We start from the raw sequence: 14,058 nt of genomic DNA on the forward strand, positions 1-14,058 counted from the left end.
TTAATTATGGAGGGTGAGGGGGCTGGAGAGATGATTGTGGACACACACAATCAATAATAATTCAGTGGGCAGGAAGTTTTTTTTAGGTCTGCTGTGTTAACCAGCCTGAGGCCAGAGGCTGCATACTGTAAAATGATCGATAGCTGAGGCCTGCTGGGTTGTGACTGTACCCAATTAATTTGATCCAGTTTGTGTTTTACATGCACTATGCTCGCTGGACTGAGCATGTGCAGAAAAAGTCCCCATGTTTTTTTTGTTTTAAATTTCTGAGTGTCTCTTCACTGCCCAGAGACATAATTAGTGTGTTATGGCTGTCATCTCTGCTATTTAAAGGGCCCTCAGGAAAAGTCAGAGTCTAAAGTCCTCAATATAGTAGCAGTTTGTTCCATACAGGTAATAAATAGCTCTGTCTTGTCTTTGGCTTGGATAGAAATAAAGCCTGTCATAAAGATCTGCTTCCACCCTCCAGGCGGGACTTTTATCTCATCAGGGATCCAAACATAACGTGTCTTACAAAGACTGGTCTTGTCTGTCATCTGAGAAAGATGCAGAAGCTGTTTGACCAAATAATTGACTCAATTTGTCGCTATAAGGAGAGTTAACGATCACCCTGAGCATCTGTCCATGCATATATGTGTAGACGTGGTCTCAGCAGGAGCACGACCCCTGCATGCTTGAGATTTGAACCTCTATCAGCAGGAGCAGTGCCCATGTGTGGCATGCTGCAGGCTCAATCCTGCACCGTGCAGAGTTGTGTCGGCACAAAGGGCTACTGTGTTTGTGGTAATGGGGCACACACAGACCCCAGATTCCTGGGGACAGCTGCTACACACACGTACAGTGAAGGCATGCAGAGCCTTATCACAGTTGCACAGAGACAAGTTTGTATTTATTTGGAGCTGAATGGCCAAGAACGCAGGCTCAAATTATCAAGCACAAATCTAAGCATACGGTTTTATATTAGACCTATAAATATATATTTATCTCTCATACATTCTTTAACAGCTTCGACAGCCTCATTAATTAAAAAGTGGTGAACAGCAAACTCTTTAACTTACTTTATGAGTCTACTTTTTTCAGAAAATAAGAAAGGAATTTTCCCAAAGTATAAGTTGACAAACTCAGAGGTAAATACTTAAGATAAAGAGGTCAGTTTCCACATTCCACATTGATTTAAATATTTTTATTTCTAGCTTAGTCAGCTGAAAATGCACCACAGTCAATTGTACCTACAGAGAAGCACAGATATCAATTAAATGCATAGCAAAATCTTTGTCTTGTCGCTACATTATTGAAGTGTCTGACCTAAATTCAACTAAGATGTCCCCCTCCTGTAAGCAGAAAACATCCATCTGTTTGTTACCTGTTGATTACTTGTTTGTTGCAGCTGGAGGGGTAGGGCAGGCCAACATTTTCACCTGATTGTCTACCCCATAGACTGTATATAGAGTGGACAGCGTGGCTCCGCCATTTATCATTGCAGCCATTAGCAGCAGTTGTGCAGCCAGAGTCTGCGCAGTAGAGACGATGAGGGATTCTGGGAGAATATGAGTGGAGCTGGGTGACAAAAATAATAATGATTTTTTTTCTTTTGAGAGTCTAATCACTTCTTGACTCTACCTCTCAACATATTTTACAATCCCCGAAAAAATACACGAAAACGGCAGCTTTCAATCATCGTTAAAAGTTAGGTAAAACCTTGTTTTTCACCTTGTATAACTAATGAAAACGAAACTTTTCAGAAAAAAGAGGACTTGAATACAAGACAGCCAAATGATATCTTCAAATCACCACAACAATCGGATGTGAGAAACATTTCTACGAGGTGTAATAATTTTTCAAAGTTTGACCACAGCCCATCTGGAATGGCTGGAAAGCTGGATTTTTTAACCTATACTGCAGCCAGCCACCAGGGGGAGCAGTTTTTGTGGAGACCTCACTCCACACTGAGCCGAGCAAGCAGACGTCCATTATTTTTTACAGTCTATGGTCTACCTGGATTTCACCAAAAGTGTCCTGAACTATGATTAGCTATTTGCCTTATCAGGGGTGGGACTTAGTGTTAAAATCAACTCACACACTTAAGTTAGCATAGCACAAGTTGAATTTAGAAGTTGGTGTGTTGTCATATTTTAAACAATAGCACTATGTAGCTATAAATAAATTCACTTCCTTGTCTCTTTGTATTGTACAAAAAGTTGTCTTAAGCCATTAATTTGCTTCCAAAATAATGGCATGCCATGGCAAGAGTTGTAGGTGAAACTGAGTCTTTATCCTGGAAAACAATAGATTTTTCCAGATAGTTATCAAAGTGCATGCAAAGATAAAATGTTTCAATTCACTTGTTTCTTTTTACATTAAACACCATAACATTATCAGAATATAATATGATGCTACCTCTGGTGAAGTCAGTGCACCAGTTGGGCCAACATGCAAACTCAGTATGCCCCTGCTTATACTTAGGTGTTGTAGTAAAAAAAGTTACAAGGAGCTACTTTACCTTAGCACTTCTTATTGCATGACACTTTTTATTTTTCTAAACTGGGACATGATTCAGTCTACATTTATCCAGCTGTAAAAATCCAGTTTAGTTAATAAAGTGTTTACAGCTATCAAGAAGCATTTTGCGGTTTGTTAATGGTAAGCTACATGCTTTTTAGGCTCTATGCATTTATGGCGTAACTGTTCGTTATTAAAATGATTCAAGTCTTCTTCTTCCAACACGGAATGAGCTCATCAATAACAAAGCTAGCATCTCTGCTGCTAAGATTTGTGTAAAGTTTCCAGGACTCTTAACTACCTGACAAGGCAAAACATATCGCCCCCTTCCCTTTAATGTGAACACCATTCTTCAAAGCTCAAATCCTCTCTTTTGAAGACTCATTGGTAACGTTAAAGCTCATTGCAGCCTCCCTCCTCCCCCTCCCTCCCTCCCTCCCTCTCGTGTGGTTTTACGCTTTTGATCCCAGAGGGACCTCGCGTTTTACATTCCTGGCATTCCGGCCTCAGTCCCTCCTCGGTTACTTATTATCGCCGCCTGCTCTCCCCACAATCATTTCACAGCAAGAGAGCGAGGCAGCCCGTCCGGGGGGAGGAAGATGAGACACGTTTAGGTCGAAAAACTCGCGGAAATAGAGGAATTACTCTGAATTTTGTAACGTCGGAGTCAAGGACAGCGTTCGTTTACAATGAGAGCGTGAGCTGGTAAGAAGAGCGACTTTTTCAGCCTTTTACACGACAGAATAACTCACACAGATGTAAATACATTCTCTAAGAAGTAACAACCTTTTCCATACACTGAGAAAGGGGGGTGTCGTTGATCGTTTTTAAAAGTTAATTATAGTCTTTGAGTATTTTAACTGTGATCCAAGCGCAAAGATGAAGTTATTTTACAATGCGGTTTTGTGCGCTTTTGCTCCCCCGTGAGATTGGAATTTTTGGCGCATGCTGTTTCAGCCTGCTGTGGAAAATGTGTCCACATCTCTGTGTTGTCGCTGTTGTGGAAGTAAACCAAAGGCTAAACTACTTTCACGTTACACTGTATCTGAAATCATGATCACAAAGCTTTATAAGTTTTAAACAACACATGAGACATATGTGCTGAAGTGTAACTGTGGCTGGCACAGGCCTGGAAAAGCATGTGACCATCAGTGTTATGTATAAATGTCTGTGCTTTTGTGCTACACTTAATGTTTACCTAGTCTTCTCACTCTGATTTTTTAAATGCTGTTCTGTTTTAGGACCCCAGCTGATACATTTAAAGAGTTTCTACACAAAAAAGGCTAAGCTTAACTTTAGAGAAGAAAACAACGTACACAAAAAATGTCCTCCACTGAAGAGCCGTCTGGAACGGTCCTGCATCGGCTCATCCAGGAGCAGCTTCGCTATGGAAACCCCACAGACACCCGCACCTTACTGGCCATCCAGCAGCAGGCCCTGCGTGGAGGCAGCGGCAGCAACAGCGGACCCAGCAGTGGAGGTGACATGGGCAGGAGCCCACGGTCCTCTTTAGAGAGTCTCACCCAGGAGGAACCTCCTTTCCCTCAGCTCTCTGCAAGGCAGGAGCCTCAGGGTCAGGAGCACCAGGGGGACTACCACCACTCAGAGAGCGGCTACCAGCTCTACCAGCTCCATGGAGAGGAACTGCCTACATATGAGCAGGCTAAGGCACACTCTCAGTACCTGGCTTCTCACTGGGGAACCACAGGCCCCATCAGGCAGCTCCATGAGGAGGCTCTCCTACATGAGGGGGCCTTCCATGAAGAGACGGATCTGATTGAACTAAAGTGCAGTCATGCGCGGTCGCTCAGCGAGCATCGCATGCAGATCTCTCTGGAGAGGAATGATGCTGCTGCTAAGGCGGAGGCCCTCAAGAGCACCTCTCACAGCTACCCTGAGCTTCCTTACCACTCACCCCAAGGCACCCAGAGCACAGGGCCTAGCCTGGACAAGCGCACCCCACCTCCAGAGTACTCCATCCAGGGCCTAGGATTCATACCTCAGCAGATCCAGGAACCGGTGCAAGCACAACAACACAGGTACAACTTTGGAGTACAAGATCATGTGTGTGAAACTACTTTGACATTACATCATGTTCTTTGGTGTAGTTTTTGTACGAGAGCCAGCAGTGCAATCATCCTCCAGGACTTGTCATTGTGTTTCACATGCGTAAACACATACTTATCGATGTTAGTCACAGCATACCGATTTCCTTCTTGACATACTTAGAGCAAAACAAGTCCAGCCCTGTAGCTGGTTGTAATGCCTGGCATACTGGAACAGGATAGTTTCACATGCTTGGGTTGCCTCAAATGCTTTTGCGAAAGTATTTTCCTCTTATAGGCTTTTACATTCTTCACAGCCACTGGAGTCAGCCTGTCTCTTTGCTGGGAGAGTATAGAGTATGTTGTGGAAGCCTAGCTTAAAATATAAATAAGTTTGAGCTGCATCTTTTCAAATCTGCAGAAACAGCAACTCATGAGTTGTTTTTACTCATTTTATAGGTTTGTCCAGTCTGAACTCCCATGCTACAGCACATTCACCAGCCTGCCCCCTGCAGGCTTGGAGGAGCCCAACCAAGTGGAGCTGCTACTGATGGAGAATGAGAGGCTGAGGCAAGAGCTGGAATCCCACAGGGAAAAAACCGGACGAATACAGAAGGTGAGACGAGAGGATTTATAAGAGAGAGTGAAACTTTCAGCAGCCGACATCTCCGCACAGATGTCTCCCTACAGCAGTTAAAAGTTACAGACAGCAGCTGAAAACTTAAAAAGTGAATTCAGAAGGAAAGCATCCCAGCCACCTGTCCGTGAAACACAACCCCAGTGGACAGTTGTCTCCCCCATCGTCCAGCCTCCAGGCACACTCCCTCATTCGAAGCAGGACCGATGAGATCAGCAGCTGTTACCTTTCATACCACAGAGGCACAAACAGAGGTCACAGGCTGCTACTGTGTTTACACACTCCTTTCATTGTGGAGCTGACCTGGTGGAGGCCAGAGGACGCGTGTGTGTGTGTGCGCGCGCGTGTGTGTATGTGTGCCTCCAAAGAGGCCATAGATTTTTAGTGTAATCTAGGGCTTGTCAGACAGCAGTTGATTGGGCTGTGATCTGGGCACACAGCTGATGAGGGTGGGGGTCTGTAGCAGGTGGTGAGTGAAAAGTGAAAGGCCTCTTGTTTTTCTACCAAGCTGCTTTTTTCCCACCTTCACTTTTTAGTCCCCATTTCTCTTTTTTTTACTTTTTTCCCCCAACATGGTAGAAAGAGCTTCCCAGATATTTGACACCTCAGCCAATCTTTGTTAAAATCCACCCGCTCTCTGTTGGAGTTATGTCACATGGCCCTTGTCTCAGCTTTAAAGAATGATAATTACCAGGGCTGGAAAGTTTTCTCCATCAGGCCGCAGCCCTGAGTAAACATGCCTGTGTGACTGCTATAATGGTGGGTTCTCTCTGCCGTTTCCACAACTCCAGGCACAGGCATGCACACCTTCCCGCTGCTGGCAGGCCTCCCAGACCTCTGCCTGTATGTGTGGGTCCTTGTGTGCATATTCTGTAGTGTGTTGTGTAAATGTGCGCTCGCACACCTGGAACCAGAGCTATCAGCCCTCAGGAATGCAGATATAAATCAGTCACACAGGGAGTGGTGCAGACGCAAATTCTTTTAGAGTTATACCACACACATCAAGTGTACAGTATACACACAGCTACATATGTGCCCATATGTTTATCGTACATGGTGTGTTAAATGTACTGTATTATGAATCAACATTCCAGCGCCTCATCAGTGTGTGAAGGTTAACCGAAGAATTCCTCTCCTCTACTTCTCTTCTTCTTCCTCTCCACATCCTCCTTTTCTTTTTTCTTTTCTTTTCTTTTCTTTTCTTTCTAGTTAGAGCAGGAGATCCAGCGCATTTCCGAGGCCTACGAGACACTGATGCAGGGCAGCAGTAAGAGAGAAAACTTGGAGCAGACACTGAGGAAAAGGCTGGTTGCTGAAGTCAGGAGGCTACAGGATTTCAACAGAGACCTTAGAGGTACGGACTGTTATCATACATATTTGATCTGCCATAAAAAACAATCAAATATTTAAAATAAAGTCTGACACTGAAACTTTTTTATCACAGAAAACTTGGAAAATGCCAGAACGCATGTGGCAAAAGAAGTGGAAGTAGCGGACCATAACCAGCACATCATGGCAAAACTCCTCGAGCAAAGTAAGTTCAAGTTTTGTTCTTGATTTGTAAAATGTGAGTTGAAACGATCCAAATGGGTGTTTCTTATACTCACTCTAGATTAGATAGAGACGGATCATGCTGTAACTTTGAGTTTTTTTCTAGCAACTGCATCCTGCATGCAGGAATTTCACTTGCATAACACAAGGTTATTTGGCAAGAAGGCTCAACAATAGGGAATTCAATCCATGCAAAAGGAAATGAACAGGCCCTAAATCACTGGGCAGCAGTGGCAGTGGTGGAGCTGAGGCTCCCCCACCTGTTGTTAGTGTGATTTATTTTGTCTGTATAAGGAACTGGACTCAAGCAGAGTGCTGCTGTTTGTATGGCCTTGATGAGGAATGCTCTGTGCTATGTGGGTCAAAGGGAGAGGGCGGCTTTCTCCACGTTCCTCCTCCTCCTTTCTCCTCTCAGCATTCCAGAGGTGTTTCACTAAATGAAAAACACTGGCCACCATGGAGCAAATCTGGTGCTTGTTACTGGGGTTTGACTCAAGAGGGGGGAAATTTGCACAAGGAACCTCATGCAGATTGGGAATTGTTTTGCGGACCTTAAACATTCAATTAACCCGACCACCTTGTCTTTTCATTCCTTTCAGATGAGGAGCAGAACCTTGAGAGAGAGCGCATAGAGCGGGAGGTGCAGCGATTGCGCTCCACAGCAGAGGAGCAAAGCACCAGAGCGAAACGACTGGAGGAGGCCCTGGAGGCCGCTCGTGGACGGGGTCGCCAGCTCGAGGAGGAGCTGAGGAGAAAAAGGGCATATGTGGAGAAGGTGGAGAGGCTTCAGAGCGCGCTGGCTCAGCTTCAGTCCACCTGCGAGAAGAGGGAGAGCCTGGAGATGAAGCTGAGGACACGACTAGAGCAAGAGCTGAGGAGTCTGAGGGCACAGCAGGTAAAGGTCTTTAACAAAAGGTTTAAATAACAGATTCTCATCTTTCTGGACTGTATCAGTAAACCCTCATCCTCTCCTCCACAGAGGCAGTCCCAGCCACCTGGAGTAACTATGGGGTCCCTCCAAGAGCGTCTACGTGAGCGCGAGGAGCGAATCCTGGCCCTTGAATCCGACATGGTACGGTGGGAGCAGAAATATCTTGAAGAGAGCACCATGAGGCAGTTCGCCATGGAGGTGGCTGCCACTGCTGCCGCTCAGAGGTAAAGACTGCTTCTACCTGACATTTGCTCAAAAGTCCTACATTGACGTATCTACTTTCCACCATTTGAACTTGAGTTAAGTAAAACCTTTTGCTTCTGCAGAGACACCACCATTATTAACCACTCGCCCTGCCACTCCTCCAACAACAGCTTCAATGAGGAGCTGCCAGTCGCTGACTACAGGAATCAGGAGATGGAAAACAGGTGTGTACCAACTTCTTGTTTCTTCCATCTTCTTATTTTTGCATCTGCTCCTTGACATGTTTTTTTTAAACTTTATGTGTCTGTGTTTACAGGATCCGTGCACTCTATGCTCAGATCTTAGAAAAGGATGCTGTGATAAAAATCCTCAATCAGCGGCTACACCAGGACCAAGGGAAGAAGGAAGAGCAAAGCTACCGTACAAATCTCCTGAATATGGCGGGGGCTCCTCTCCGGGCTGCCTCTTCCACACCCTCCATCAGCATCACAACCAGCAGCACAAAGACTAGAGGTGAGCGGCTTTTTGATAATTGACACGAATGGTATAAAGACCAAGCCACCATGCTCTAAAATATCCTAACAAGTCTCTGTGTAAGCTGCTTCAAGTAGACCTATACATAAGCAGCAAAAAATGAGCATCCCACTGATATATTCTGATTTGTTTTTAAAGGGAAGAGTCTTTCGGATGATCAGACTTCACCAAGTCGCCAGTTCTCCGCTAAGTCTGAACCTGGAACATTAGAGCGGCAGGTGGAGGGAACCAAAGCCAGAGAATCTGCCAGCACCAATAAGCTCAACAATGGTGAGTGATCTATCAAATATGCATGAGTGTTTGGTTAAGAGAGCTTGTAATCCCATAATGCTCTGGGTGTAAAACTTGAATGATAAATGATTTGCACACCAGCAGAATAAATCTTAGGAGTGCACTCCTCTGTCAGCATGAAGGGAGTTTTGGACCTTCACTTTGTGGATGTCCACATTGATTAACCATGCCGCCTCTAAGGCAGCCAATCAGATAGCATGTGTGCAGGTCATGGTTTATCATGTGCGCCAGGAGGAATGTGCATGGTTGGGAAATAATGTTGACTGAGCACATTTACAGTGTTTCTGACAGTGGAAAGTCTTTGTTAACCTTTAGCCATGAAAGTTAGAGTCAAATCTCAGACATTTTCCACTTTCTCAGCTTCACAGCATTCAAAATGACTCACTCTCTCTCCTTTTTTCCTCCCTCTAGACAAGGCAGTGCCTAAGAAGTTGCTGTTAAACCCCTTCAGAGGCCTGGATGAGCTGGAGTCAGAGGCAGTGGAAATCTTCATTTAGAGAGTTGGAAAGTGAATCCTGAATGAGAGACTGAAAACTCCCGAGAATCTGTGAAGAGTCCAAGTCCCTGGAGTAAATATTGGATGCAAGAATGTTGTGGACAGAGGCCAATGCACAAAAAAAGAAAGGACTGTTTTCACATTTGAGAGAGAGAAAGAGAGCTGTGCTCTGACTCACACTTAACTCTTCCTGAGCTGGACGGCTGCAGGCGGTCTGCCCGGCCAGGAGAGAATCGATGAATCTTCTGAGGTACTCGGACAGTATTGTGGATTGTAACAGGGCAACACTTTCTCAGAGAGTGTATCCTAAAATATTTATATAATTATATATATATTAATGCTGCTTTTTCCCCTTTATGACCCCTTTTTAATCTCTTAACCCAATAAATTAAAAAGCTACATATTTATCAAATCTAGTTTCCAAAATCCCCAAATATTGTTAGGCCTAAAGCTCTTCTCAACAAATATTCAGTAAAGTAATAAATGTGACCTGCAGTCCCTTCCTCACCTGAAATACATGGTGTTTAACTGAGTAACCTTATTCCCCTCACAGAGATCTTATCTGTTCAGTAAGTCTTACCTGTTTTCAATAAATTAAGCTGACGAGACGTAGAACACTGCTGATTGTAAAGCTCTTGCACTCCATGTTTCTTTGGCTTTAGCAGCTGGTTCTGCTGAAGCTTCATTAACATGTGACCTGTAAGATGCAGAATAAAAAAGACAATTTGTTTTTAATTTTTTTATTTTTTGCCAAATGTTTAATTAGATGTTGCATCCTGATGTTGATGTCATCATCAGTTGCTTTTTTTTTCTCTCAGAGTATGTTTGCATGTGTGGTTTCTGTATGTGAGTGTGTTTCCCAGTGTGGTGATTCTGCTGGTTTGGTCACCACTGTGGGGAAAAGAAGTGGAAAAAAAAACCTACAGCGTGTTGTTTACTGTGAGCTTCAAACTAACAAACAGGTTAATTATTATTATTTTAATTATATATTTTATACAGATGTTTGTATTATTATTTTAGAGATGGTAGTGCTCTGAGCAGGACGCCAAAGAGTTTATGTTTGTGTGTTTGTTGTAAGTTATGTGCCGACAATCACGGTCATGTCAAGCTGTACACAACCAACCGAGTGTTGACTTTGAAAAACAGACATTTCTGTGAACTTCAACCAATATGAAGGTTTCTACAGTTGAATTCATGCAACATTTCATAAAGCAATAAAATATTCTAATACAAATACTTTTCTTGTCTTGTGCTGTTTTCTATTGGCTGGAATGAAAACAACCTTAAACCTCGTTCTGGTAAACGTGAATCTCACTACTCTTGTTTCCTTTCCTCCTCTCTCCCACATTGTCACTTTATCTCCTCATTCCTGCGCCCTGGTTGCTGCACAGCGAAGAGTGCTCTTCATTAATGAATACCAGAGCTGCATTCTTTCGGGTTCAACTTTCTCGGGTGGCCTGCTCTCTTGTTCTCCTCTCGCTGTGGAGAGCGTGCTTGACATAGATCACATTCTCTCAGGGACACGTAACCCTAGAAGTGACAAAGACAGGTTTCTTCCAGATTAGCTGCTAATGCCTTTTGAAAATTCCACCATGCCGCTGCGCACCTTTGCTAACGTGCGCTGCATTCCTGTGGGCTCTTGTTGCCTCCAATTTAACTCACACCAGGAAGAGTTTGTGTTCTGATACTGGGATTTGCCTTTGGATATGAAGATGAGAAAACTGAGAGTGCTATTGTATGTTTCGGGATAGGCCTTTTCCCCCTGCCTCTCTCTCTGTCACACACACACACACACACACACACACACACACACACACACACACACACACACACACACACACACACACACACACACACACATGTACAAACCCTAAACAGCCATAGATATCACCTTATACCAGTTTGAGGCAGTTGAGCTCCACTGAAAATGAACCTTCTCACTGCACCAGAACAATAACAATGAATGAAACGATGACACCAGTCATCTCAATTTTCTATGCACAACATGTGTGTGAGATATAAAACATGTGCAAGGTAAGATCCAACATATCAATTAGAGCCCGACCAATATGGGATTTTTGGGGCCGATGCCGATACTGGGGGCAAAAAAAAGCCGATATCCAATATATCGGATGATATATATAATAAATTCATTGATATACACAGGATATATACTGTATATAAACACAAATTATTTTAATACCCATATGATTCAAGACAGAGAGAGAACACTATTAAATTTAAACAAGGAACCTTAATTATAAAACTGTCAACATAAGAACTGTAGTGTTTACCGATGCATTTATCTCTGTTTATCTCATAAAAAAGCAACTAATACAATGTTAAAACGCCATTCTACAGTCGTATGTTACATCATGGTGGACATAGGGGGGCAGGCACTCGGGGTAGTGTGCAGCCCAACACACAGACACGCAGGAGCAGGAGAGACGGAATCTCTGCAGAGCAAAAATTTTTTATATTCTGCTACATTTTGGCCGATGTCAATTAATCGGTGACAGGCATAATCGGCCCAACCGATTAATCGGCCCAACCGATTAATCGGCTGGGCTCTAATATCAATAGCTTAAAAATTGAGCTTGGTGCAGTAGTGGAGACTGCATTTGACCTGAAGAGCCCAGATAAAGCTTACTTTGTATTCACTTTGTTACCTACACCAAGGAGGTTCCTTTTTTTGAAGTTTGTCTGTGAACAACAGGAAATGTTTGAAATGGGATAAGGAAGAAGTGATCAAATTTTGTAGGCGATCCGGATCACTGTATGGATCTAGGATCTTTTTAAGGATTCTTTATCATTGTGAGATAGGGCTGTTTTCACCATATGTGTATATAACTCCAGGATAAATGGTAGATTGATTTGCAAAACAATACAAGACAAGGTCACGGTAATTTCTGACAGATGTAAAAGTACGATCCAGATCCTGGCAATATTCTGGATACCAAGATTCGGAATATGAAATATGTACTGGGTCTTCATAATTTTCAACACTCTCAGGTAACAAGTTATCATACAAACCTTCAACTAACACCAAACTGTAGCAGACAGTCTGCTGAAAGGGAGTATAACATTAAAGTAGGACTAAGTGCTGCATGAAAATTACAATGTGCTTGGCGGAGGTCTGCGCTCTCTGAGTGCTTTTCTAGTGTTACAATTTAAAATCCTTGGAAAAATCCAAGAAACAACATTTTGAGAAAAATACTACAGAGGCTGGAGTGACAATCACTTACTGATGTTTAGTTAATCTTTCACACTTATTAACATTTATAACTTTAAAATGAATAGGGGTCCGTAACTGTTGAATGCTTTATTCCTTAAATTTAGAACTAACTCAGTCAAACACAATATAATAACAGCAGAATCCTCATAGCATTTCCCCAGATATGAGTCTTTTACGCTACAACTTACATCGTCTCTGTACTGTAAACCTTTAAAAACACATTAAAGCACAGAATACTTCTTTCTGTACCATTGTGCCCACAAACACACACATACACACACTGTCCAAAAAATGTCTTATTACAAGATACTAAACATAAAAAATGTGTTAGTATCTGACAGGATCTAAACTTGTAAACATTGGAGGGCTCTGAGACCGAAGCAGTGGGGTGGGGAGATGGACGTGAGGGTGTCCTTGTTGTATGGCATCCTCAGATCAGTCTTATTTTGATTCAAGGAGCAGGGGAAACAAAAGCCTACATTACAACACTGCAAAACTTAAATCTTATCGAGCAATTTTGTCTTTTCTTGAGTAAAAACTGCCTTATACTTGATATGAGCCATATTCAACTTATTAGTCCAAAAAATGTCTTGTTTCAAGTTGAGGTCCTCATTTGTTCAAAAACAAGGTCTGAGTTGCTTTAAACAAGACAAAAAATTTAATAATAGATAAGACATTTTTTCTTGTCTGGTCAGGTGAATATGGCTCATATTAAGTCTAAAAAGGCACTTTCTACTGAAAATAAGACAAAAAAAACTTGAAAAGATTTTGGTTTTTTGCTTGTTTTGCAAGTCCTTTTTCCCATTATAAAACCTGTTCGGGAGTACCAGTTGGCTTACTGGTCTAAGCCCTGTGGATTTGGTCTTACTGTTTTGATCACGCTGATGTTACTCAAGTCAAAGTGTTAGAATTGTTAAAGGAAGAAAGGTGGTAGAGGGTCTCTGGATCTATTGTAAATGGGTATGTCTGTCTGGTGACAGCAGGGCTCTGAGGCTTCTGATCAGATTGAACAAACTTGAGTGTCTTTGTGGGGCAAAGTTATTCATTAACCTTTACACTCATCAAAGTATTTATGATCTGTTTTTAAAACCCTTCACACTTCTGTGTTAGGAAGCTGGAACGTATCAGGCTGTATAGAGTGTTTTGATAATAGGATGGGGAATTTGGCTTAAACACCTGGGCAAGCCTGGACCCGGGCGGAGAGGATATGAACAAGAGAGATAGTGCAGATGCTTTCGACAGAGAGGCTTGTATGGGAAAACACAGAGCAGGAACTAGTGGTATGCAATGCCATCAATCTTATTTATGAACTCAGAGCTCTTATCTGGCGCACTGACTGACAACATTGTGAAGACTCGCCAACATTCCTCTGTGGATGTGAAAGGCAGCTGACATGTTTCGACTGCGGCTCTCTCCTTCCCAGAATTGATATGATGAAGGAAGATAGAACATAAATGGGAGTCAGGGGTCAGATTCCTCTGTGAAAATTACGTTTTCTTCACTTTTGGAGCAGATTCCCCTCCTCTCTGTCTCTCTTCGTGTCTCTCTTTCTGTCTTACTCTTTCTCTTTCCCTCCAGCTCAGTCACATGGGAACTTCATGTTGACCTGACCGCAGGCACCATGAAAGGGGTGGG

The 14,058-nt window shown here is 43.0% G+C and overlaps 1 protein-coding gene across 1 annotated transcript; it reads left to right on the top strand.

Annotated features, from left to right (window-relative positions):
* The first annotated feature begins 2,979 nt into the window (after nt 1-2,979).
* On the top strand, nt 2,980-10,396 carry amotl2b (angiomotin like 2b). Its single transcript, XM_074689538.1, has 11 exons — nt 2,980-3,204; nt 3,741-4,538; nt 5,004-5,160; nt 6,391-6,535; nt 6,626-6,715; nt 7,332-7,627; nt 7,712-7,887; nt 7,990-8,091; nt 8,184-8,380; nt 8,540-8,671; nt 9,104-10,396. Exons 2-11 carry the CDS (start codon nt 3,823-3,825, stop codon nt 9,187-9,189), a joined length of 2,097 nt encoding a protein of 698 aa, XP_074545639.1. The 5' UTR covers nt 2,980-3,204; nt 3,741-3,822; the 3' UTR covers nt 9,190-10,396.
* Nucleotides 10,397-14,058: the final 3,662 nt, after the last annotated feature.

Source organism: Halichoeres trimaculatus, unplaced genomic scaffold, assembly GCF_033239565.1.
Source record: "Halichoeres trimaculatus isolate MK-OKI-2021-1 unplaced genomic scaffold, fHalTri1.1 fHalTri1_scaffold_15, whole genome shotgun sequence".
Lineage (NCBI taxonomy): Eukaryota > Metazoa > Chordata > Actinopteri > Labriformes > Labridae > Halichoeres > Halichoeres trimaculatus.